We start from the raw sequence: 27,462 nt of genomic DNA on the forward strand, positions 1-27,462 counted from the left end.
GGGAATAGTAAGTAGCCTGCTCGCCCTTCTGCAGCTTGCCTGCCAATGTATGCTGATCCAACCCCACATTTTGACAACTGAATGGGAACTTGTCTAACTGCTATGCTAGCTGTGGATAACAGTCTTTCAAGTTCAGCATAGCTAGCTAGCAAAGTGATGTCTTGCTAACTAACCAAATGACACATGATATGATATCTTATGAATTCTAGCTAGGTGGCTAACGTTTGCTAGGCTAGGGATTAGGGTTAAGGTTAGGGTTACGTTTAGGAGTTAGGTTAAAGGTTGGGGGAAGGGTTAGCTAAAAGGGTTTAGGTTAGGGGAAGGGTTAGCTTACATGCTAAGTAGATGCAAAGTAGCTAAAAAAGTAGTAGGTAGTTGCTAATTAGCTAAAATGCTAAAGTTGTCCCTGATAAGATTCAAACTAGATGTTTGCGTTATATGCCTACCCATCCACCGCGACCAAGCACCCTACTTTCGTTTTTGCCTCAAGTAACCATCTGTCTCATGTAGCCATACCAAATGTAACATAATATACTAATTTGAGTGTCCCAGACCAGGCTAGGCTTCAAACGTTGCTCAATTGTCATAAAACAAACTAACGTGCCAGGAATACATTCCCCACACCATTACACCACCACAACCAGCCTATACCGTTGACACCAGGCAGGATGGGCCGTGGACTCATGGTACTCAAATCCTGACTGCCATCAGCATGATACAACGGAAACGGGATTTGTCAGACCAGGCAATGTATTTCCACTCCTCAATTGTCCATTGTTGGCTCCCACTGGAGCCGCTTCTTCTTGTTTTTAGCTGATAGGACTGGAACCCGGTATAGTCATCTGCTGCCCATCCGTGACAAGGACAGTATAACGTCTAGAAATCCGAAGGTTGCGAGTTTGAATCTCATCACAGTCAACTTTAGCATTTTAGTTAATTTTTTACTTTTCAACCACTTACTACTTTTTAGCTACTTTGCAACTACTTAGCATGTTAGCTAACCCTTCCCCTAACCTTAACCCTTTAACCTAACTCCTAAACTTAATCCTAACCTTAACCCTAACCCTAACCTCTACCCCTAGCCTAGCCTAGCTAACATTAGTTGTTGATCGTGTTGTTGTTGATGTGCATAGGCAACTGAGGGAGAGAGCCTACCTGTTCATAGTGTTTGATCAGTAGGACTGTAAAGTTTTCAAAAGTAAGAGGACTCATGTGGTATTTAAACTGAACAAAAATATAAACGCAACATGCAACAATTTCAAAGATTTTACTGATTTACACTTCAAAGAAGGAAATCAGTCAATTTAAATAAAATCATTAGGCCATAATCTATGGATTCCACATAACTGGGGAGCCAAGCCCAGCCAATCAGAATGATTATTCAAAACCCCCCCTAGATCATCACACAGGTGAAAACGCTACCCAGACTACTTGCATTGCCCCCATCCCCCCTCTTTTACACTGCTGCTACTCTCTGTAATTATATATGCATAAGTCACTTTAATAACTCTACCCACATGTGTATATATTACCTCAATTGCCTCAACTAACCGGTACCCCCGCACATTGACTCTTTACCGCTACCCCCTGTATGTAGCTTCGCTATTGTTATTTTACTGCTGCTCTGTATTTATTTTTTATTTTTTTAGGTATTTATCTTAAAACTGCATTGTTGGTTAATGGCTTGTAAGTAAGTATTTCACTGTAAGGTCTGCACCTGTAATAAAATGTGTTTTTTATTTTATATTAATGTGCAAAAGTATCTAAAAACCTGTGTTTGCTTTGTCATTGTGGGGTATTGTGGATAGATTGATGATTTTTGATTTATTTAATCAATTTTAGAATAAGGCTACAATGTAACAACATTTGGGAAAAAAGTGAAGGGGGGGTCTGAATACTTCCCGACTGCACTGTATGTGTGAATAGTTTTGATATAGAATGGACCATTATCATGTACCTGTCTTGGAACAGGGGCATGGGATAGAAAATAAATAGCGAATCACATAGCCTATAGAAATCTTGCGCAACATAAGCTCATGGGCTCTCATTTTTGATTTGATGTTCTAAAACATTTGCATTGATGTCAGAGTGATTAGAGGGACAATAGAGTGCGGAGTACCCAGCAATTATCAAGTTTGCTAGGCTACTAATGACCATCAGCAGCATCAGAAGCCTAGTTACCGTGACTAAACGGTCACATGGAATTTGTCTGTGTCATGACTCGTGACCGCCGGTTTGGCGGTAATACGGTCACCGTAACAGCCCTATCCACCCCTCCTGCCACATGACTGCACCTGTCCTCACCTGTAATGCATTACATAGATGGGAAGGGACTTCATCACCCACTGGTGACTTGAAGCCAGAACCTCACCCACAGAACTGTGCATGTCTGTGTGGGGTTAGACAAATCCTTAGATTTGGCCAAATAGAATGCCATTGTAGTTAGACAGCTGACGTTGTACTCTACACACAACTTACATATATTTGCTAGGTAAGAGTAGGCAGATTGTCTTCATAAGCACACCAATATGATATTTACAGGATATGTTTCGTCTTTGCAACAAAAACACAATCGCCATTTTTTAGTTGATAAAGGTATCCAGGCTTATGCTGGGTGATGTTTGTGCAATGTCCACGTGTAGCCTACACCTGTAGGGATACTAGTAGTTCTGGGATTTGTCCCCCCGGCAAAGATCTAAGAGTGGACATAAGGAGAGACGAGACAAAACTAGCCAGTTAGGCTATAGAATATTGTGTTGTATGCAAGCTGAGCTGACTCATGACTGGGCATTCAACTCGCAGTCGTCTTTACATCTTGTTGAAACGTTGAAACTGCATTGCAAGCTACTTTCATAGCAAGGTGTTGTATTTATTTTATTTAACTAGGAAAGTCAGTTAAGAACACATTCTTATTTACAATAACAGCCTAGGAACAGTGGGTTAACTGCTTTTTACCCCGTCAGCTCAGGGATTCAATCTAGCAACCATTCGGTTACAGGTCCAACGCTCTAACCACTAGGTTACCTGCCGCCCTCATTGTAGAACGAGTGTCTTATGACACACATTCCAAACACTGGCTCTTGCTAATTTTCAATTACTGATTTGACAGGGGAATTTCAGCTTGATTGGCTAACCAGCTTCAGCTATCCCCAAGCTATGCTAGCAAGCTGGTGCCAGCTTGGCTAAACACAAGGTCAGTGCAGGCTTTAGCCTACACATGTGGAACTGAACTGAGGTGATGTTGAGATGGCGATTCAGTCAGGAGGGGAGAAGTACTTGACTTCAAAACTTTCTTCTCTCCATAGCAAAGATAACTTAGCTTACCTTTCCTATTTTTTATACATACAAACAAAAATAAGGAGCGCTTCACGGATTTGCGTGTCATCCTTTCGCGTTTGTTGTAATTGAATGGCGAAAACAAACCCAAGAAACACCCACATCAAACCACACCCCCAAGAAAACTGTTGTTTGGCTTCAATCATGAGGCCACTAGTGTTTCTTAATGACTAAGCTTCAAAACGAGGCCAAATCAAGAAGTTCAGTCAGTCTTTAAATACATCTACAGGTAATTGTTAGCATTATTTTAAGTTGAATTATTATTGAAATTAGTTTTAAAACTCAATTTCACTGTAGTCAAATATATTCAATGAAAATATATATTGCTTGTATCAATTATCTGGCAGAAGTCAGTATGTCCTTAGTCAAGGATACTATTGAGCGTATCAACCCCTTTACTAAACATTGACCGATCATTTGACTATTGGCTAGTGATTTATGATAGTCTGGAGAGATGACTCTTAGTTCTTCCCCATTACTGACAGAGATCCAAATCTTTACTTGAGATTAAACTCAAACTCATTACATGGATGGCCTAGTGTATCCTGGTTTTAGTTTTTTTCCCTTTCAATTAAGAACTATAGGTGAGGGGAGTTCCTTATAAATCAGTTACCTTACTTAATCGATCAAGAACAAGGGATGAGAGAACCTGCAGACACTCAACCCTCTGTGGAGGTTTAACAGTGCACGTATAAAGCTTCAAGCAAATTTACCATTAAAAGAAATGAATGATGAACATGATACACTTTTGTCAATTTGAAGTAGAATCCATCCCTGAGTACTTGTATCCAATATGCAGCCCTTAAAAATATTCATTTCAAGATATTACTGTTTTCTCTATTTTCTGACATATTCCAGTAGATTGGACTTTTTGGAAATTAAACTCACCCATTGTCAGATAGAAGATATTCCATATTTGTGTCTTCATGTCAGAAATAAAGACGGGTATTTTCTCTAGTCGACCTGAACAAGTGTTCTGGTGAAAGCGTGTTGACCAGTCTCTGTCGCAGAATGTCTTGTGAATGTAAGACTACTATATAAGTATTCATTTCCAGTTCACAGCTCATCTGTCACTTCCTCATTTGTGCTGTGGCTGTATGTACTGTAGAGTAGACAGTTCTGTGGTCAATATAGCCCTTGTATGATTGGTGGAAAACCAAAAGAGAATAAAAAGAGAATGCATAGATTGATGGTCTTGACCTAAGGAGACATGGATTAGAGTCACGCATTTTCCTTCCTAAAGAAGAAGTGGAGACATAAGTGGAATTCCAAAACATGCAATGAGGATCCAGTTCAGTTTAGTGCAAATCACTCAACAGTTGGACAACACTGGAGGTGATTAAAGACACGGAAAGTGACACCACACCAATGCATACAAAAACTAGTTTGGAATTCAACCCAATGGGTCAAATATGAATGCTTACAAAAAGCTACAGCCACCGTAGTTGTTATGCATCTTAATTAGGATTTTTTATTTAACTAGGCAAGTCAGTTAGGAACAAATTCTTATTTACAATGGCAGCCTACCGGGGAACAGTGGGTTAACTGCCTTGTTCAGGGGTAGAACGACAGATTTTTACCTTGTCAGCTCAGGGTTTCGATCCAGCAACCTTTCAGTTACTGGCCCAACGCTCTAACCACTAAGCCACCTGCCGCCCTTTTATAAACATGTCACGAAGGACCAAATCCATCTGTTGATACCAATGAGCAACTTTAGTGACAGGTTGCATACAGTCCACTGTTACTTTTCCTAATCGTTTTGATAAATGTCTTCATTCACATCATGTGCTGTATTGTGCTGAGCGGAGAAATTAACATAATCTTCATCATCGTCTTCACTATTCATTTTCTCATGAGACCCCCCACAAACACCCTTTCATTGAGTGTTTCCCTCCTCGTTGTCATAGACATCCTCTGATTTCCCATAGCTGTGCCATTTTTCCTTCTCATTCTTCTTTGCACCCTTCACTCCCTCCAGACCTCTCTGGTAACAGACGTTTTCAACATTCACATAGTTCTCTTCCTCTTCGTTGTCCTCCCCTCTGTTGTGTCTGTTATCAATACCTGTTGCATAACAGTTTGCTCATGAATTTTCGCAAAAAGCAAACTCAAGGGAATAAAAAAAAACTTACAAACAAAATGATATCAACAAAAGTCTTTGGGCCGAATTTGAGATGCTGCTTAACTTTTCAGACTCAAGGCGTAAATCAAGTTCAGAGTTTACAGTATAGTGATATCACTTACATTCTCCCTGGTCAGTCTCTGTAGATGGCTTTCTGTTCATCCTTGTCCTCCAGATGACTAGACAGATGACTAGAAGATGCAGAAAAAAGCAGTGCTACCCCACCAGTCCCTCCAGAGACAATGATGGGGACCATGAATGCTGAAGAAAATGTAGGTATTTCAAGATTTAGACCTACATATCAAGACTTGTAGATGGCAAATTCATAGGATATAAAAACAATGAAACGGTGATTTGAAGGATTATGAATCATCTTACAATACTACGATTTTTCTCTCACGTAAAAGCTATTTTAAATCTGTTTCTTTTAAAGCATGTTACTTAACTCTAATGGTGACAGCTAGTTCCCTATTAGCCGACCCGAATGACCGGGCGGAGATGTTGACATAGCTGGAGCTGTATTTCCCCTGGTCTGTATACTCTGCAACAGGGAAGTGGAAGGAGGAGTAGTAGACTGCTGGCTTAGTTTCAGTCCTGTTGGACCCAGAGAAGTCCAGATAGAAGAGGCCTCCAGGATACTGTGGCTGAATGGAGCAGGTGATGGAGAAGCTGTGGCCCCTGATCACCTCTGGCCCCTGAGGTTCCCAAAACATCCCTCCATTTGGAGGACTGAGAGAGATGTTGGGCTGTAGCAGGACCACTGGGAAGGAAGTAAACAGCAATTTGAAAGTCATGTGATTATTCACATATTCACACCTTTTAACTGAGAAATGTGTGTTGATGGACTAGGTAATCAGTCTCTTGTCTCTATCAAGGCTCTGAATCTTAAATATATACATTAAGCTCCAAAAGTTTTGGGACACTGACAAATGTTTTGTTTTGGCTCTGTGCTCCACCACTGAATTTTATTTATACAATGAATATGAGGTTAAGTGCAGACCGTCCGCTTTAATCTGAGGGTATTTTCATCCATATTGGGTGAACCGTTTAGAAACTACAGCACTTTTTGTACATTTTAGGGGCCCAAAAGTATTGGGACAATTTCACGTAAGTGTCTATTAAAGTAGGCAAACGTTTAGTATTTGGTTCGATGTTCATAGCATAATGTGACTACATCAAGCCTGTGACTCTACACATTTATTTGGATGCATTTTCTGTTTGTTTTGGTTGTGTTTTAGATTATCTTGTGCCCAATAGAAATGAATGATAAAATTTGGATTATGTCATTTTGGATTTACTTTTAATTTAAATAAGAATATAATATGGTTCTAAACACTTCTACATTAATGTTCTACCATGATTATGGATAATCCTGAATAAATCGTGAATAATGATGAGTGAGAAAGTTACACCGTACCCAAACCGGCTGCATGCGCTCCATCGTGCGCAAATTGATTTTGTCCCCCCACACCAAACGCGATCACGACACGCAGGTTAAAATATCAAAACACTCTGAACCAATTATATTAATTCGGGGACAGGTCGAAAAGCATGAAACATTTATGACAATTTAGTTAGCTAGCTTGCAGTTCCTTGCTAATTTGTCCTATTTAGCTAGCTTGCTGTTGCTAGCTAATTTGTCCTGGGAGATAAACGTTGAGCTGTTATTTTACCTGAAATGCACAAGGTCCTCTAATCCGACAATTAATCCACACATAAAACAGTCAACCGAATTGTTTCTAGTCATCTCTCCTACTTCCAGGCTTTTTTTTCTTTGGCCTGTATATGGCGATTGGCATCTAAACTTTCATAGAATTACCACGACGACCGACGAACTCAGTTGTCTTTCAATCGCCCACGTGGGTATAACCAAAGAGGAGATGGCACGTGGGTATCTGCTTCTATAAACCAATGAGGAGATGGGAGAGGCAGGGCTTGCACCAGCGATCAGCATCACAAATAGAACTGACTTCTATTTTAGAGCTTGACAACGCAGACGCTCTATTGCACCCACGCGAGCAGCGTGGGTGCAATAGTTGAATAACATGTATGTTTAAATTTATTTTGCAATGCTCGCGCACGCGATGTGAGCAGTGTAGTCAGCATGTTAGACGCACAAATATCATACCCCACAAAATTATCTGAAACAACCAAAACAAACAGCAAATGCATCCAACAAGTGTGTAGAGTCACAATATTCATGTAATCATTGCGTGCGTCGAATATGGGACCAAATACTAATCTTTTGATTACTTTGATACACATACTGTATAATTCAATTTGTCCAAATACTTGGTGGACTAGATACAAAAAGTGCTGTAATTTCTAAACGGTTCGCCCGATAAGAATGAACATACCTTCAAATTAAAGCTGACTGTCTGCACTTTGACCTCAGTCATTGTATCATTTCAAATCTAAACCGCTGGAGTACAGAGCCAAAACAAAATATTTGTCACGGCCCTAATATTTTTGGAGCTCACTATAGATTAGGAAACACTTATTTCCCAACTACCACCTCACCTTTAGTAACGTTGCTGTAAGGGGAGCTGATGGCTTGGCTGTTGGAGAGGGTTCTGTAGAGACAGCGGTAACTGCCCTGGTGTGAAGCATCCATCTTAAACTTTGTTAAAGTAGCCCTGGGCTGTGAGGATCCAACGGTCACGTTCATGACAGAGTGTCCATTCAGATAGAAGATGAACTCCACAGCATTACAGAGGATACGGGATGGAAGAGTGCAGGTGAGTTGGACATCCTCTCCATGCAAGAAGGCAGAATAGGAAGGGTCTGTGGAGAGTGAAGGCTTCTGCAAGACAACACCTATTGGTCAAAGACATCTAGTTTAATGAGGCAACAGTAATCACAACCTATCTGTTGGTTTTAAATCTGTATTAGTACCTGCTCTGCTCTGCTCTAGGCTGCCCTCATCTGGGCACATAGCACCAAGTCTGGCAAGATGGCGTCAGAGATGGTTGCCTCGCTTCGAGTCTTTAGGAAACTATGCAGTATTTCGTCTTTTAATGATTTTTAGGTTTTATTACATTGTTAGCCCAGAAAATCATAAGTGTTATTACATGCAGCCGGGAATAACTATTGGATATAAGGGTGATGCAACTTACATTCCCGAAGCGGATCATTTGTTTGGACCACCACCCAGGACATTGGATCTACTCCCAGAGGCCAACCCAAAACAACGTCGCCGCAGGAGAGGTAGACGGAGCGGCCTCCTGGTCAGATTTCGAAGGCATGCACACCACCCACCGGTTCCAAGCATATTACTCACCAATGTCCAGTCTCTAGACAACAAGGTGGACGAAATTAGGGCAAGAGTTGCCTTCCAGAGAGACATCAGAGATTGTAACATTCTCTGTTTCACGGAAACATGGCTCTCTCGGGATGTGTTGTTCGAGTCGGTACAGCCACCGGGTTTCTTCATGCGTCGTGCTGACAGAAAAAAAACATATCTCTAGTAAGAAGAAGGCGGGGGTGAATGCTTCATCATTAACGACTCATGGTGTAATCATAACAACATACAGGAACTCAAGTCATATTGTTCACCTGACCTAGAATTTCTTACAATCAAATGCCAACCACATTATCTCCCAAGAGATTTCTCTTCGATTATAGTCACAGCCGTGTATGTCCCCCCCAAGCAGATACCTCCCCGGCCCTCAAGGAACTTCACTGGACTCTATGTAAACTGGAAACCATAAATCCTGAGGCTGCATTTATTGTAGCTGGGAATTTTAACAAGACTACCTAAATTCTACCAGCACATTGACTGTAGCATCCGCGTGGGCAATACACTGGATCATTGCTATTCCAACTTCCAAGATGCATACAAGGCCCTCCCCGCCCTCCCTTCGGCAAATCCGACCACGACTCCATCTTGCTCCTACCGTCTTATAGGCAGAAACTCAAACAGGATGTACCCGTGACTAGAACCATTCAACGCTGGTCTGACCAATCGGAATCCACGCTTCAAGATTGTTTTGATCACGCGGACTGGGAAATGTTCCGGGAAGCCTCTGAAAGTAACATTGATTTGTAAGCTGACTCGGTGAGTGAGTTTATAAGAAAGTGCATTGAAGATGTTGTACCCACTGTGACGATTCAAACCTACCCTAACCAGAAACCATGGATAGATGGTGGCATTTGCGCAAAACTGAAAGTGAGAACCATCGCATTCAACCATGGAAAGATGTAAGGGGAATATGGCCGAATACAAACAGTGTAGTTATTCCCTCCGCAATGCAATCAAACAAGCGAAATGTCAATATAGGGACACAATTCAACGGCTCAGACACAAGACCTATGTGGCAGAGTCTACAGGCAATTACGGACTACAAAAACAAAACCAGCCACGTCACGGACACCAATGTCTTTCTTCCAGATAAACTAAACACCTTCTTTGCCCGCTTTGAGGAGAATACAGTGCCACCGACACGGCCCGCTACCAAGGACAGCGGGCCCCCCCTCTCCTTCTCTGTGGCCGACGTGAGTAAGACATTTAAACGTGTTAACCCTCGCAAGGCTGCTGGTCCAGACGGCATCCCTAGCCGCGTCCTCAGAGCATGCGCAGTCTGCTGTACCCACATGCTTCAAGAAGGCCACCATTGTTCCTGTACCGAAGAAGACAAAGATAACTGAACTAAATGACTATTGCCCCGTAGCACTCACTTCTGTCATCATGAAGTGCTTTGACAGACTAGTCAAGGATCATATCACCTCCACCTTACCTGATTTATTGTGATGGCGTAGGCTATATTACATGGATTTATTGCGATGGTGTAGGCTACATTACATGGAGTTATTGTGATGGCGTAGGCTATATTACATGGATTTATTATGATGGCGTAGGCTATATTACATGGATTAATTGTGATGGCGTAGGCTATATTACATGGATTTATTGCGATGGCGTAGGCTATATTACATGGATTTATTGCGATGGCGTAGGCTATATTACATGGATTTATTGTGATGGCGTAGGCTATATTACCAGGATTTATTGTGATGGCGTAGGCTATATTACATGGATTTATTGCGATGGCGTAGGCTATATTACATGGATTTATTGTGATGGCGTAGGCTATATTACATGGATTTATTGTGATGGCGTAGGCTATAATACATGGATTTATTGTGATGGTGTAGGCTATATAACTTGGATTTATTTGACTTTTTCAAATGTAGATGTTGCAAAGATCTGCATCGTTGGCCTGTAGGCTATACGTGGAATCCAGGAGATCCTACATGTGTTTGTGTTAATTAACAGTCAATTACTGTGAGAATGGCAGTTATTTGCTTGACAATCACCGGCGGACAAAATGTCATGACCACCACAGCCCTACCCCCTGTCCCGTCAGCCCTGGTTAGCCTCTGAGCGAGGCCAGTTAGTTTTACTGGGTGCTTCTGGGTGACAGGTGCCCTCACACATTAAGGTCCCACACACCTCTAGCCAGGCACACATACACACACTCGGGTATAATCAATGACACTCAGGAGAAAGCAGATACACACACACAGACAGACGTTTGTTTAACTATCCTTGTGGGGGACCAAACAATTGATTCCGATTAAAAATCCTATGTTTCCTAACCCCTAAACCTAACCTTAACCCTACACTTAACACCTAACCCTAATAGTAACCCTAAACCTAACCCCTAAGCCTAAAATGGCCTTTTTCCTTGTGGGGTTCCCACAAATGTCCCCAATTTTCCTTGTTTTAATATCGTTGTGCGGTCCCAAAACCACACACACACACACACACACACACGCACACGCACACACACACACACACACACACACACACACACACACACACACACACACACACACACACACACACACACACACACACACACACACACACACACATAATGTGTTGGACATAATGAATGATGTGACACAAGTTCCTCCTTGTGGTGATAATAATATCTGCATCATCAAGTCCTTTACTTAATAGGTTTTTTCTAAATGAAAGTTGTTGGTCGGGGTCGATTTTGGCCTCCTGCGTCCAGAGATCTATTTCTAAATGTTGACCATATAGTTGTACAATATTTCAATCTCCACATATTTTCAAGACCATAGCTGTATCTTGTGAAGTCTCACATCAACAACAATAATTTAACAATGAAAATGGACTCAGGGTTCATGGATTTTATGTTATTTAAAGCCATACACACAATAATCGAAAATGTACACTGAAATCAAATTATTGTTAGATTTGACACATACAGTACAAATGTTGTTTTGTTTTTTTACAGTTGGTCATACTGTAGATCTCAAGTTTAGCACATCACAACCAGTCATTGCTACGGACTATTCTTTGACAGCACAACTTCTTGACAGCACACTGAATGTTATAGAAGAGAAATAGTCTAAAGTATTAATATATTTACTTTAAAAAATGTAATAATGGATTATGTTCAAAGCGTTCAGCCAATTCATCAAGACAATCACTGTTTTTAAACTGAAGTAAATAATGTCATAATTTAATTATTAAAAAGTATAACAAAGTCAAGTCTGAAAACTCATACAATTACCTGGCAACAAAAGAAATCAAACACCCAAACTATTTACATTGAAATTCTAACTCATATTCAAACAAAGCCTTTACTCGTCTCTACTAAGTGAACATTTTGATGAAAAAGTTTTTTTTTTAAGCCCTTATAATTCAACTCACAAAGCTAACCTTTCATGCCTCTCCTGGCATCAATATCTCTGCATCAACATTCGTATTACAAGGCCTTCACTCATAGTTTGCGTATATGTTGTCATCTTCTTCAAAGTCATTTTCCCTTCCAGCTTTACATGAAGTGAGCTGCTCCAGGTCCAGATTTTCATAGTCGGCCTCATCTTCCTCACTTGCGTCTGGCCCTTCACCTTGGTTGTTTCCAAACTTGTTCATGGCTCCTGGGGCATTCCTGAGGATGAATACAAACATTTGAATTACATGCCTGGGGCCAGATTCACGAAACATTACTTATGAAAAAACTCAGGCTAGGATCTATTTTTCTCCACTTCCTGTCTGACTGACATGCCCAAAGTAAACTGCCTGTCACTCAGGCCCAGAAGCCATGATATGCATATAATTGGTTCCATTGGATAGAAACCACTTTGGAGTTTGTAGAAATGTTAAAATAATGTCTGAGACTATAACACAATTGATATGGTAGGAGAAAATTCTAAGAAAAAACAAAAATACATAATATACAATGGAAAGCTATAGGTTTTATGTAATTCCAACTCCCAGATTGCAATTCCTATGGCTTACACTAGATGTCAACAGTGTTTGTTCAAAGTTTCAGGCTTGTTTCTTCCCAAACAAGGAAGAATTTTGAGTTTTGGTACTGGGAGTCAGAGTTGGAAATCAGTCTGTGCGCGCGCAACGAAGAGGACACGCACCTGGTAATTTTACTTTCCTATTGAGCATACTTCTTTCCGTATGAAATATTATAGTTTAATTACATTTTAGGGTACCTGAGGGTTGAATAGGAATGTATTTTGACTTGTTTTAACAACGTTTAGCGGTAGCTTTTTGGATTCCTTTCTCTGCAAGTTGAACGAGTGGATTATTCAAATCGATGGCGCCAACTAAACTGACTTTTTGGGATATAAAAAATGATTTTATCTAACAAAACGACACTACATGTTATAGCTGGCACCCTTTGGATTGCAAATCCAGGAATATTTTCAAAAGTAAGTGAATATTTAATCGCTATTTGTGATTTAACGAAGCCTGTGCTGGTTTGAAAAATATTTTGATGTGGGGCGCCGTCCTCAAACAATCGCATGACATGCTTTCGTTGTTTAGCCTATTGTAAATCGGACAATGCAGTTAGATTAACACGAATTTAAGCTTTTAACCGATATAGGACACTTGTATGTACCTAGATGTTTAATATCCATAATTTTAATGATAAGTACATTTCCAAGAAGAAATCCTAAAGCATTATTTTCAAGAATCCCGTTTCTTCTTAACTTTTTTCTTCGGAAGAAACTTAGGAAAAACATTAAGAACATATCCAATAACTTTACTGAGAAATAGCAACTTTGCTTAACTTTCTTCTTAAGTCTATAGTTAAGGAAAAAATGCCAGTTAAGAAGAAATTTCTTCTTAAGAAGGTTTTGTGAATCCGGCCCCTGGACTTCAAGTCAGGATTTTGGCACACATTACCCTTTCATAACTGCAGACATTTTTTTATCATTATTTTTGGTGGTAAGCAACTCCCTTTTCATATACATTCCCGCATGGCATCCTTTTTTCAAGTCTTCATATTTGCTCTTGTTGACAAAGGTTTCTACATTGACAAAGGTTTCTACGTTGACATAGTCCTCTTCATCATTTTCCTCACTCGCTGACACACATCACGACAAGAGAGACACCACATCACTACATTAAGAGAGACCTAAGACAACAACATAGCATGGCAGCAACACATGACAACACAGCATGGTAGCAACACAACATGACAACAACATGGTAGCAACACAACATGGCAGCAGAACAACATGGTTGCAGCACAAAATAGGTTACAAACATGATCGGGCACAGACAACAGCACAAAGGGCAAGAAGGTAGAGACAACACATACAGTGGGGCAAAAAAGTATTTAGTCAGCCACCAATTGTGCAAGTTCTCCCACTTAAAAAGATGAGAGGCCTGTAATTTTCATCATAGTTACACTTCAACTATGACAGACAAAATTAGAAAAAAAATCCCGAAAATCACATTGTAGGATTTTTAATGAATTTATTTGCAAATTATGGTGGAAAATAAGTATTTGGTCACCTACAAACAAGCAAGATGTCTGGCTCTCACAGACCTGTAACTTCTTCTTTAAGAGGCTCCTCTGTCCTCCACTCGTTACCTGTATTAATGGCACCTGTTTGAACTTGTTATCAGTATAAAAGACACCTGTCCACAACCTCAAACAGTCACACTCCAAACTCCACTATGGCCAAGACCAAAGAGCTCTCAAAGGACACCAGAAACAAAATTGTAGACCTCCACCAGGCTGGGAAGACTGAATCTGCAATAGGTAAGCAGCTTGGTTTGAAGAAATCAACTGTGGGAGCAATTATTAGGAAATGGAAGATATACAAGACCACTGATAATCTCCCTCGATCTGGGGCTCCACGCAAGATCTCACCCCGTGGGGTCAAAATGATCACAAGAACGGTGAGCAAAAATCCCAGAACCACACGGGGGACCTAGTGAATGACCTGCAGAGAGCTGGGACCAAAGTAACAAAGCCTACCATCAGTAACACACTACGCCGCCAGGGACTCAAATCCTGCAGTGCCAGACGTGTCCCCCTGCTTAAGCCAGTACATGTCCAGGCCGTCTGAAGTTTGCTAGAGAGCATTTGGATGATCCAGAAGAAGATTGGGAGAATGTCATATGGTCAGATGAAACCAAAATAGAACTTTTTGGTAAAAACTCAACTCGTCGTGTTTGGAGGACAAAGAATGCTGAGTTGCATCCAAAGAACACCATATCTACTGTGAAGCATGGGGGTGGAAACATCATGCTTTGGGGCTGTTTTTCTGCAAAGGGACCAGTACGACTGATCCGTGTAAAGGACAGAATGAATGGGGCCATGTATCGTGAGATTTTGAGTGAAAACCTCCTTCCATCAGCAAGGGCATTGAAGATGAAACGTGGCTGGGTCTTTCAGCATGACAATGATCCCAAACACACCGCCCGGGCAACGAAGGAGTGGCTTCGTAAGAAGCATTTCAAGGTCCTGGAGTGGCCTAGCCAGTCTCCAGATCTCAACCCCATATAAAATCTTTGGAGGGAGTTGAAAGTCTGTGTTGCCCAGCAACAGCCCCAAAACATCACTGCTCTAGAGGAGATCTGCATGGAGGAATGCGCCAAAATACCAGCAACAGTGTGTGAAAACCTTGTGAAGACTTACAGAAAACGTTTGACCTCTGTCATTGCCAACAAAGGGTATATAACAAAGTATTAAGATAAACTTTTGTTATTGACCAAATACTTATTTTCCACCATAATTTGCAAATAAATTCATTAAAAATCCTACAATGTGATTTTCTGGATTTTTTTTCTCATTTTGTCTGTCATAGTTGAAGTGTACCTATGATGAAAATTACAGGCCTCTCTCATCTTTTTAAGTGGGAGAACTTGCACAATTGGTGGCTGACCAAATACTTTTTTGCCCCACTGTAACTTACTCATTATTTTTAGTGGTAAGCAACTCCTTTTTCACATACATTTCAGCATGGCATCCTTTTTTCAAGTCTTCATCTTTGCTCTTGTTGACAAAGGGTTCTACGTTGACAAAGGTTTCTACGTTGACATAGTCCTCTTCATCATTTTCCTCACTCGCTGCAACCACAGTGTTTCCATACGTGCTAATGTTATTGGCAGCTGAGGGATTGATCAGTTTAATTCATATAAATAACGTCAGTGAATACGTCAGTGAAATAACGTCAGGGAATAGATATCATAAACAGTACAAAACCATATCAAAATTAGGGTTGAAAAATTCCAGTAATCTAAATGTCCAGGTTTTCAAGATATCCTGGTTGGAGGATTCCACATTTCCTGATGAATCCTTCCTGATTTTCAGGAATCTTCCAACTGGGTGTTCTTGAAAACCTGGGTATTTTGCAACCCTAACCTGAATCCTGATTAGAGGAGCTAGATCTTACTTTCTCTCGGGTTTATCATAAAAGACTGCTCTCTGCTGCGTATCTTCCTCCAGACTAGATAAGGAATGAGCAGCAGCAGGAGGAGCAGTAGCCCACCTATTACACCAGAGGCAATAATGGGGACTATGGATGCTATGGAGAGAAACACCACAATCAACATCCTTCAGAAGACTACATTTCAGAATTCGTATAGCTATCAAATTCTTCTGCAATGTAAAACATTGCTCTTAAAAAAATATTGCATGAATGATAGAACTGATAATATCTATGTATTTTTCTACTCACAATCCTTAAATATGGCCTTCATGGTAACTCACTTGAAAACATGAAACTAAAATATATTTTACCTCGAATGCTGACTGTCAGCAACTCTGTCTTGATAGAATGGAATGACTGGGTGGAGACATTAACTTCATAAACACAACTGTAGTTCCCCTGGTCTGTATACTCTGCAACAGGAAAGTGAAAGGAGGCAGAGTGGTTGACTGCTGGCTTAGTTTCAGTCCTGTTGGACCCAGAGAAGTCCAGATAGAAGAGGCCTCCAGGATACTGTGGCTGAATGGAGCAGGTGATGGAGAAGCTGTGGCCCCTGGTCACCTCTGGCCCCTGAAGTCCCCAGAACATCCCTCCATTTGGAGCACTGAGAGAGATGTTGGGCTGTAACAAGACGACTAGCAAAAGACAAGAGCAGGTTGTTAACGTGTGCACTTAACTGCAGCATAACAGTAATCTTTCTCGATAAGAGAACACTATGTTAGAATACATTATGAAGAGATTTCCAAACTCGTGCATTGTTATGAATTTTATGAATAATGACTAAATGATGTATACATTTAACTAGAACTATAACTAATTGAATTCTACCCTGTTTTTCTGTATTGATCAATAATGTTAGTTCATAATAAAGAGGTTATGTAGCATGTACATGGGAAGACAGGAAGTTATGTGTGTGCCTAAAGAAAACAAAGTGGATCATTAAACTATGTTTGAACCGACCCGGCTATAACTCTGGGGAGATAAGATAAGACATGGAGAGCCCCTTCAGATTTCCCATATCTGGAGGGGACTAGAACTGTCAGCTGTGTGGTAATAAACTTTGGTGAGACTTCAGGAGAAGAAGGGATAATCCAAAGTTTAGTGTGTATGTATGTGCGTAGGTTAAGAGAAGGTATTATTAAAGGAACATTTTTGTATATACACAGCAGAGCTCTCTAAATAAACATTCCTGACAATTGTAGCTGGGCCTCCGCCGGATTCATTTCAACCAGTTTCTTACAAATTCTGGGTTTCAGGCTGAGTAATTAATTCAATTGGGTATTATGAACAACTGAGAACAAAATTCTTGTAACAATTAAAGAACGTATAATCTCGGAACCCAGTGTTCCTCTTGCTGATGGTGTTCACCCATTAATGTTTAGTTGCTCACCTATAACAGAGAATTCAACAGAGTCACTTTGATGGGAGCTGAAGTCTCGACTGGATACCCTAATCTCATACTGACATCGGTTTGACCCCTCATGGCTAAAGTCCACTTTAGGAACGTTGAAGATGACAGAGTAGCTACTTGTGGTTTTGTCCATTCTGAATGAGCCTAAAGTCTTCTGTAATTTGAATGTTTGAATGTGACGGAGCAGATGATGTCAACACCGTCACCCCAGGCAACCTCTGTGGCAGATCTCAGATTTATTTGGGGCTTTGGGAGGGTCACTTGCTGTCCACAGTCCACCTGGTCATGCTGCTGCTCCAGTTTCAACTGTTCTGCTTGCGGGTATGGAACCCTGACCTGTTCAGCGGACTTGCTACCATGTCCCGGACCTGCTGTTTTCGACTCTCTCTCTCTACCACACCTGCTGTCTCTAACTCTGAATGATCGGCTATGAAAAGCCAACTGACATTTACTCCTGAGGTGCTGACCTGTTGCACCCTCTACAACCACTGTGATTATTATTATTATTTGACCCTGCTGGTCATCTATGAACGTTTGAACATCTTGGCCACCTGCTTTTCCAGGGAGTTTTTCCTAGCCACCGTGCTTCTACACCTGCATTGCATGCTGTTTGGTGTTTTAGGCTGGGTTTCTGTATAGCACTTTGTGACATCGGCTGATGTAAAAAGGGCTTTATAAATCAATTTGATTGATTGATTGGTCACAGAAATCAAGGTGTAATATGGTCATAATAAAGCCAGTTAAATAATTGTTTTGCTGTGGATCAGAGCAGAATATCTCACCCCCCCCTTATAAAAAGAAAGCAGAACAACAATTAATTAGGGACTGGGGTGGAGGTAGGCGAAAACAGCAGCACGGGTTGCGATGAATGTACAGACGTGGTCAAATGTATTGGCACCCTTGTACGATTCACTATTTCTTCAAAAATACGTTGAAATTGAAAGAACGCTGGTGTTTCCAATGTATATGTTTGATTTAAAACTGCACCGACCTAAACTGAAATTGCCATGTTTCAATAAAATACAAATAATAAAATGGTTTGGATTAAATTATTTCAAATTCGAATTAATTTGGTTGGAGGCAATGATTCCCATTAATGTGAAATTTATCTCACCTGTGGTTAGTTGCAGGTGCCTAACGGTAAAAATAGCAATTTAATAAGTTGCTCCATATATTTGACTGCATCTGTATATTGGTTTGATAAACTTAAAACCACTAAATGTAATATTTTAAGCTGCTCCAGCAAAAAGATTGACTGTAAAAACTTGAAAACTCAGTCTTCATGTTGTCTAAAGCACAAACTTGCGCTTTATGTTGTTAGCTTCAGGCTTTCTCTTTTTGCCTCTGGAATGATGCCTGAACTGGGAAACAATCTTGTCAGCTATCAGGAACATGTCAATAAGTTTTCTTAAAGCTAAACAAGACATGGCAGTTGTGTATGTGGTGAAATATTAACCCACAGAGCCTTCAGAAAGTATTCACACCTCTTGACTTTTTCCACATTTTGTTGTGTTACGACCTGAATTTATAACTGATTCAATTGAGATTTTGTGTCACTGGCATATTGACTATACTTTTTCTTCCACTTTAACAGAGTATTTTGTGTAGATTGCTGACATTTTAATCCCACTTTGTAACAACAAAGTGTGGAAAAAGTCAAGGGGTGTGAATACTTTCTGAAGGCACTGCTTATGTAACCTTACAGAAGCGGTCATTGAACAGTTTTTGGCAGAAACATTGCTGCAATGCGTGTGCAACAAGTTGCTCTAGCGTCTACTAGTGATAGTTTGTTACAAAAACCTGTTCTGCAAAACACGTTTTTAGAAAAGGTTTGTGCCCTCAACTACAAGTGTGTTCGCAGTCTTACTCACCAATAGTGATGTCCATGGAGTTGCTGGAAGAAGAACTGATCATTTTCTGACCATTCTGGGTTATCTGTTGTAGACAACTGTACCTTCCCTGGTGTGCAGATTGCAGACTGGACAATGTGAAAGTCTTACTGGTCTGAGTGGTTCCAACTGCTTGGGTCATTATTGAAGATCCTCCCATATATAAGTCAAAGTTTGCAGTGATGGCAATTCGTTGAGGGACAGTGCAGGTGAACTGTACCATTTCACCAGGTGAAAAAGCTGAGTGGGAAGGTGTTGCAGAGAGGATAGGCATCCTTAGAGTTGAACCTGTACAAAAGTATTCTGTATTAGTTACAAGAAAAGACAAGACACACGTAGGGCTCCGTTCCATTATCTGTCCTCCTAAAAGGACTGAACTGCTCTCTTTATGTGGATCTGAGGTGAACATTGCATATAACTGACCCAACACATTTAAATTCACTAGTAATGATATTCCAAATTAATTATGTCGTGTTTCTACCCCATTGTTCATTTGATTTTTTTCTGTTAATGATTTTGCCTTTGGCTAGGATTTCAAATTGTTTGTGCATCACTCATTTCACAAGATGTCTATAACACGATAAAACCACTTCCTACCTGAGAGGCAGACAACACCAGCATCTTCACTGTGATTGCAGTTATGTGTTCTAGTGTGTGAGCACTGTGTGAGTGTGCTTTCATTACCGGAGCATTTAATATTATCCATCCAGATCTGCCCAGTGCCCTGAACAAAGCGGGCAGACCCCGGGGAACTCATAGTCCTCCCACAGTCCAGCTGTTTACAGACCACCTTAGCATCATTCATATCCCAGTTGTCATCACACACTGTTCCCCACTGACCGTTATGATAGATCTCCACTCTCCCAGAGCAGAGACCATTGACCAGTCTGATCTGGGCACTCTCTATGAGGTTAAAAGACATGGACAGTTATACATCAAAATTCATGGCTGTGGTAAACGTAAAAACAAATTGTAAAAAAATAATAACTCAGAGAATTCATCTGCACTCTATAAAATGATGGGCAAAAAAATGTCGTAACCCAGAGCCGGTTAAATAGTGGACAGAGCACACAATGGGTTATTTGGACCCACACAGTTGTGCTGCATGAATAACCCAACATGTTGGGTTGTTGGGATAAACCAAACATGGGTTGATTTAACCATCAGTTGTTGTTTTTTTAACCATCAGTTGGGTTGACCGAACAGCTAGGTCTTTTTTAATGTAATCCATAGGTTATTAATTTTCAGGAGGTGTGACTTATTATGGGCGTGGCATTCATATAGTTATTTTTGGCAACCCATGAGAGTAAATGTCATTCCTGTTTATCATTTTAAGTTTCAACACCGCTAACTTTATATATTTTTGCACATGATGTATGCTAATATAAAATGTGGAACATTATTATTTACATATCCCAACATTGAGAAAAAAAATTGAGATATGTATTATGAAATGTACCAGTGGCGGTTAGTGCTGTTTAATATTAGGAAGGAGGACTAAATTTCATGAGCATGGCCTTCTTTCTAATACAGCATATTGGATGACTCATTCATAGTCCATTCACACAATTCAATGTAACAGCGATAGGTTTAGGCTACTACATGATACTCACATTTTCCCTATACCCATCATGAGGTTGCTACAACCTAGTCTATGAATGAAAGTTCACAACGTAGCTGCACACAGGTTGAGAGACAAATTTGAGGTGACAGACAGTGACACGTGGACAGACAGGTTTTTTAGCCTGGTCACATACAGCTGATGTGTTGTGCATAGAAGTCCACAAGCGAAGGGAAGAGGAGAGATACGAGAAGGCCCCAGTGGCAATAAATTAGTAATACCAAAAGCTTACTTTGACTTGGAAGAGTTCCGGTGTTCTTTTGGAAAGTCATAGCCAGCTAGCTAACATAGCATCCCTCTGTTTGAGCAGGGTGTTTTAGTAGGCAAAATTTGCTAGCTAAGTAAGTGAAACTGAAGTGCAAAAAAATTACGAAATCTCTCTCTCTATTTCTCCTTCATTCGGGACTGAATTAATTCGTTCAAAACTGCTCAACTATTGTCGTTCTCTCTGTTTGAGTCAATTACTCACCACATTTTATACACTGCAGTGCTAGCTGGCTGTAGCGTATGCTTTCAGTACTAGATTAATTATTTGATCCTTTGATTGGGTGGAGAACATGTCAATTCATGCTGCAAAAGCGCTGATAGGCTGCAGGATGTCCTCCAGAATTTGTCATAATTACTGTGTAAGTCTATGGAAGGGGGTGAGAACCATGAGCGTCCTAGGTTTTGTATTGAAGTCAATGTGCCAAGAGGAAGACGGAAGCTAGTTGTCCTCAAGCTACACCATGGTGCTACCCTACAGAGTGCTGTTGAGGCTACTGTAGGCCTTTGCAAAATAGTGTGTTTTGAGCAATTATTTGATGACTATATTTAGTATAGTTTTATCTAAAAAGGATAACTATCTAAATGTTTAAAATTAAAAAAAAATATATGAATTTCACTGAGGAGGATGGTGCTCCCCTTCCAACTCTAAGGAACCTCCACTGACATGTACATATCCCAACATTGGGATGTGCGTAGGCTTTTAACGAACTCATACACTTTTGTAAACTTCATTAAAGTTACAAAAGTATCAATGTTCAACCTTAATATGTGGTAAAAATACAACAGAACGTATTAACCGGAATGACAAAAATTATTATCTGAAAGCCACGCCCCTACTAAGCCACACCTCCTTGACCCACTGGGTGCTGGATTGTTTATGCTGGGTAATTGAGATATACTCAATAACCCAACATAAACAACCCAGCATCAATAACTGCCAGTTTTTAAAGAAATCAACCGAACTAAGTGACCCAATGCCTGCAACCCAGCAGTTGGGTCATCCAAAGAACCCAGCATTTTCTTTTGTGATGTGTGCAGCATACTATGAATGCGGTATAGTATGAACTACTACTGATTCTAATGTTAATGTTAAGACATCTTAATATCAATGTTTGGATGAAAAGATGTCTATGCTAAAGATATTGTGTTTCATGCAATTGTTGCCACAGCTTTTTCAGGAATTGACATGACTAAAACCAAAAGGAGATTCACTTACCTGCAGGTAGAGGTCCATTCCATAGATAGACTAATAAAGAAAAACAAATTGAATTTGAAATTAGTGGTTGTCAATGTCTCAAAATACCCACACAGCTGAGACAAAAACTTTTCAGTTAGACAAAACTGAAGATGAGCCAGCATGCAATATTCTGTGGTTCACCACAAACTGTCACAAGGAGCATGCTGTGTGATTGGTCAGTTCAGTATGTGAAAGGCAATGTCTATTTTAGTGAGGATAATGAGAATGTTTAGTTAGCATCAACTAAATTCAATCAAACATGAATGATGTACTAATCAGAGTTCTGCCCAAAGAAGGTAAGCATTGTGGGCATTATTTTACTCTATTTGTTATCATTTAAGGCCAGGCAACACACCCTAATAGGGTACTGTTTGCTCTAGATTACAGGAAATGGCAGTTACGGCAGTTAAAAAATTCTCAAATATCTGTCCGCATCGAGGACTTTTTCTCTCTCGTTTGCCTTAAACTATTACTGTATTCCTAACTGTCCACTACAACTACTTAAAGGCCCAGTGCAGTCTAAAACTGGATTTTCTGTTGTTTTATATACACTCAGTGGCCAGTTTATTAGGTATATTCATCTAGTACCGGGTAGGACCCTCCTTTGCCTCCAGACCACCCTGAATTATTCGGGGAATGGATGATACAAGGTGCAGCATTCCAATCTGATCTCAGACCATTTCGTATTATTCTCTACGTAAATCCGAAACACTCCATTTAGTATGATATGTTACGTTTCATATGTATGTAGTAATTTGTGGATGTCCATTACCCATTTCGTATGATATGTTATGAATTACAATTCGTATTATATAATACGAATTTGCAAAATGTACAATGTTTCCAATTGGAAAAACGTACAATATGTTACGAATTTGCAAGACGTATGAAATGTTATGAATTCTAGCTAGGTGGCTAATGTTATCCAGAGCGAGATTAGATAAAATCTAATGAAGGAACAGTAGATAAACACTCTCAAACATTTTAAATTTGTAGTTGGCTGTTAACAATACGCGGATAAACGATGGGGAATAGTAAGTAGCCTGCTCGCCCTTCTGCAGCTTGCCTGCCAATGTATGCTGATCCAACCCCACATTTTGACAACTGAATGGGAACTTGTCTAACTGCTATGCTAGCTGTGGATAACAGTCTTTCAAGTTCAGCATAGCTAGCTAGCAAAGTGATGTCTTGCTAACTAACCAAATGACACATGATATGATATCTTATGAATTCTAGCTAGGTGGCTAACGTTTGCTAGGCTAGGGATTAGGGTTAAGGTTAGGGTTACGTTTAGGAGTTAGGTTAAAGGTTGGGGGAAGGGTTAGCTAAAAGGGTTTAGGTTAGGGGAAGGGTTAGCTTACATGCTAAGTAGATGCAAAGTAGCTAAAAAAGTAGTAGGTAGTTGCTAATTAGCTAAAATGCTAAAGTTGTCCCTGATAAGATTCAAACTAGATGTTTGCGTTATATGCCTACCCATCCACCGCGACCAAGCACCCTACTTTCGTTTTTGCCTCAAGTAACCATCTGTCTCATGTAGCCATACCAAATGTAACATAATATACTAATTTGAGTGTCCCAGACCAGGCTAGGCTTCAAACGTTGCTCAATTGTCATAAAACAAACTAACGTGCCAGGAATACATTCCCCACACCATTACACCACCACAACCAGCCTATACCGTTGACACCAGGCAGGATGGGCCGTGGACTCATGGTACTCAAATCCTGACTGCCATCAGCATGATACAACGGAAACGGGATTTGTCAGACCAGGCAATGTATTTCCACTCCTCAATTGTCCATTGTTGGCTCCCACTGGAGCCGCTTCTTCTTGTTTTTAGCTGATAGGACTGGAACCCGGTATAGTCATCTGCTGCCCATCCGTGACAAGGACAGTATAACGTCTAGAAATCCGAAGGTTGCGAGTTTGAATCTCATCACAGTCAACTTTAGCATTTTAGTTAATTTTTTACTTTTCAACCACTTACTACTTTTTAGCTACTTTGCAACTACTTAGCATGTTAGCTAACCCTTCCCCTAACCTTAACCCTTTAACCTAACTCCTAAACTTAATCCTAACCTTAACCCTAACCCTAACCTCTACCCCTAGCCTAGCCTAGCTAACATTAGTTGTTGATCGTGTTGTTGTTGATGTGCATAGGCAACTGAGGGAGAGAGCCTACCTGTTCATAGTGTTTGATCAGTAGGACTGTAAAGTTTTCAAAAGTAAGAGGACTCATGTGGTATTTAAACTGAACAAAAATATAAACGCAACATGCAACAATTTCAAAGATTTTACTGATTTACACTTCAAAGAAGGAAATCAGTCAATTTAAATAAAATCATTAGGCCATAATCTATGGATTCCACATAACTGGGGAGCCAAGCCCAGCCAATCAGAATGATTATTCAAAACCCCCCCTAGATCATCACACAGGTGAAAACGCTACCCAGACTACTTGCATTGCCCCCATCCCCCCTCTTTTACACTGCTGCTACTCTCTGTAATTATATATGCATAAGTCACTTTAATAACTCTACCCACATGTGTATATATTACCTCAATTGCCTCAACTAACCGGTACCCCCGCACATTGACTCTTTACCGCTACCCCCTGTATGTAGCTTCGCTATTGTTATTTTACTGCTGCTCTGTATTTATTTTTTATTTTTTTAGGTATTTATCTTAAAACTGCATTGTTGGTTAATGGCTTGTAAGTAAGTATTTCACTGTAAGGTCTGCACCTGTAATAAAATGTGTTTTTTATTTTATATTAATGTGCAAAAGTATCTAAAAACCTGTGTTTGCTTTGTCATTGTGGGGTATTGTGGATAGATTGATGATTTTTGATTTATTTAATCAATTTTAGAATAAGGCTACAATGTAACAACATTTGGGAAAAAAGTGAAGGGGGGGTCTGAATACTTCCCGACTGCACTGTATGTGTGAATAGTTTTGATATAGAATGGACCATTATCATGTACCTGTCTTGGAACAGGGGCATGGGATAGAAAATAAATAGCGAATCACATAGCCTATAGAAATCTTGCGCAACATAAGCTCATGGGCTCTCATTTTTGATTTGATGTTCTAAAACATTTGCATTGATGTCAGAGTGATTAGAGGGACAATAGAGTGCGGAGTACCCAGCAATTATCAAGTTTGCTAGGCTACTAATGACCATCAGCAGCATCAGAAGCCTAGTTACCGTGACTAAACGGTCACATGGAATTTGTCTGTGTCATGACTCGTGACCGCCGGTTTGGCGGTAATACGGTCACCGTAACAGCCCTATCCACCCCTCCTGCCACATGACTGCACCTGTCCTCACCTGTAATGCATTACATAGATGGGAAGGGACTTCATCACCCACTGGTGACTTGAAGCCAGAACCTCACCCACAGAACTGTGCATGTCTGTGTGGGGTTAGACAAATCCTTAGATTTGGCCAAATAGAATGCCATTGTAGTTAGACAGCTGACGTTGTACTCTACACACAACTTACATGTATTTGCTAGGTAAGAGTAGGCAGATTGTCTTCATAAGCACACCAATATGATATTGACAGGATATGTTTCGTCTTTGCAACAAAAACACAATCGCCATTTTTTAGTTGATAAAGGTATCCAGGCTTATGCTGGGTGATGTTTGTGCAATGTCCACGTGTAGCCTACACCTGTAGGGATACTAGTAGTTCTGGGATTTGTCCCCCCGGCAAAGATCTAAGAGTGGACATAAGGAGAGACGAGACAAAACTAGCCAGTTAGGCTATAGAATATTGTGTTGTATGCAAGCTGAGCTGACTCATGACTGGGCATTCAACTCGCAGTCGTCTTTACATCTTGTTGAAACGTTGAAACTGCATTGCAAGCTACTTTCATAGCAAGGTGTTGTATTTATTTTATTTAACTAGGAAAGTCAGTTAAGAACACATTCTTATTTACAATAACAGCCTAGGAACAGTGGGTTAACTGCCTTGTTCAGGGGCAGAACGACAGATTTTTACCCCGTCAGCTCAGGGATTCAATCTAGCAACCTTTCGGTTACAGGTCCAACGCTCTAACCACTAGGTTACCTGCCGCCCTCGTTGTAGAACGAGTGTCTTATGAAACACATTCCAAACACTGGCTCTTGCTAATTTTCAAATACTGATTTGACAGGGGAATTTCAGCTTGATTGGCTAGCCAGCTTCAGCTATCCCCAAGCTATGCTAGCAAGCTGCTGCCAGCTTGGCTAAACACAAGGTCAGTGCAGGCTTTAGCCTACACATGTGGAACTGAACTGAGCTGATCTTGAGATGGCGATTCAGTCAGGAGGGGAGAAGTCCTTGACTTCAAAACTTTCTTCTCTCCATAGCAAAGATAACCTAGCTTACCTTTCCTATTTTTTATACATACAAACAAAAATAAGGAGCGCTTCACGGATTTGCGTGCCATCCTTTCGCGTTTGTTGTAATTGAATGGCGAAAACAAACCCAAGAAACACCCACATCAAACCACACCCCCAAGAAAACTGTTGTTTGGCTTCAATCATGAGGCCACTAGTGTTTCTTAATGACTAAGCTTCAAAACGAGGCCAAATCAGGAAGTTCAGTCACTCTTTAAATACATCTACAGGTAAATGTTAGCATTATTTTAAGTTGAATTATTATTGAAATTAGTTTTAAAACTCAATTTCAATGTAGTCAAATATATTCTATGAAAATATATATTGCTTGTATCAATTATCTGGCAGACGTCGGTATTTCCTTAGTCAAGGATACTATTGAGCGTATCAACCCCTTTACTAAACATTGACCGATCATATGACTATTGGCTAGTGATTTATGATAGTCTGGAGAGATTACTCTTAGTTCTTCCC

The 27,462-nt window shown here is 40.4% G+C and overlaps 1 protein-coding gene across 4 annotated transcripts; it reads right to left on the minus strand.

Moving 5' to 3' along the window:
* Nucleotides 1-11,602: 11,602 nt before the first annotated feature.
* On the minus strand, nucleotides 11,603-23,367 carry LOC139580371 (uncharacterized). Of its 4 annotated transcripts, XM_071409015.1 has the most exons (7): nucleotides 22,582-23,367; nucleotides 20,075-20,380; nucleotides 19,460-19,765; nucleotides 16,489-16,812; nucleotides 16,142-16,273; nucleotides 15,662-15,857; nucleotides 11,603-12,384 (listed from the first exon to the last, which is right to left on the minus strand). In XM_071409015.1, exons 2-7 carry the CDS (start codon nucleotides 20,280-20,282, stop codon nucleotides 12,210-12,212), a joined length of 1,341 nt encoding a protein of 446 aa, XP_071265116.1. In that variant the 5' UTR covers nucleotides 20,283-20,380; nucleotides 22,582-23,367; the 3' UTR covers nucleotides 11,603-12,209. The 4 variants fall into 4 exon arrangements, with proteins under 4 accessions (XP_071265116.1, XP_071265107.1, XP_071265098.1 ...); XM_071409006.1 differs by lacking the exon at nucleotides 22,582-23,367 and having other exon boundaries at nucleotides 15,662-15,815; nucleotides 20,075-22,559; XM_071408997.1 differs by lacking the exon at nucleotides 22,582-23,367 and having other exon boundaries at nucleotides 15,701-15,857; nucleotides 20,075-22,559.
* Between the last annotated feature and the right edge of the window lie 4,095 nt (nucleotides 23,368-27,462).

The sequence above is a fragment of the Salvelinus alpinus genome, chromosome 1, assembly GCF_045679555.1.
Source record: "Salvelinus alpinus chromosome 1, SLU_Salpinus.1, whole genome shotgun sequence".
Taxonomy (NCBI): domain Eukaryota; kingdom Metazoa; phylum Chordata; class Actinopteri; order Salmoniformes; family Salmonidae; genus Salvelinus; species Salvelinus alpinus.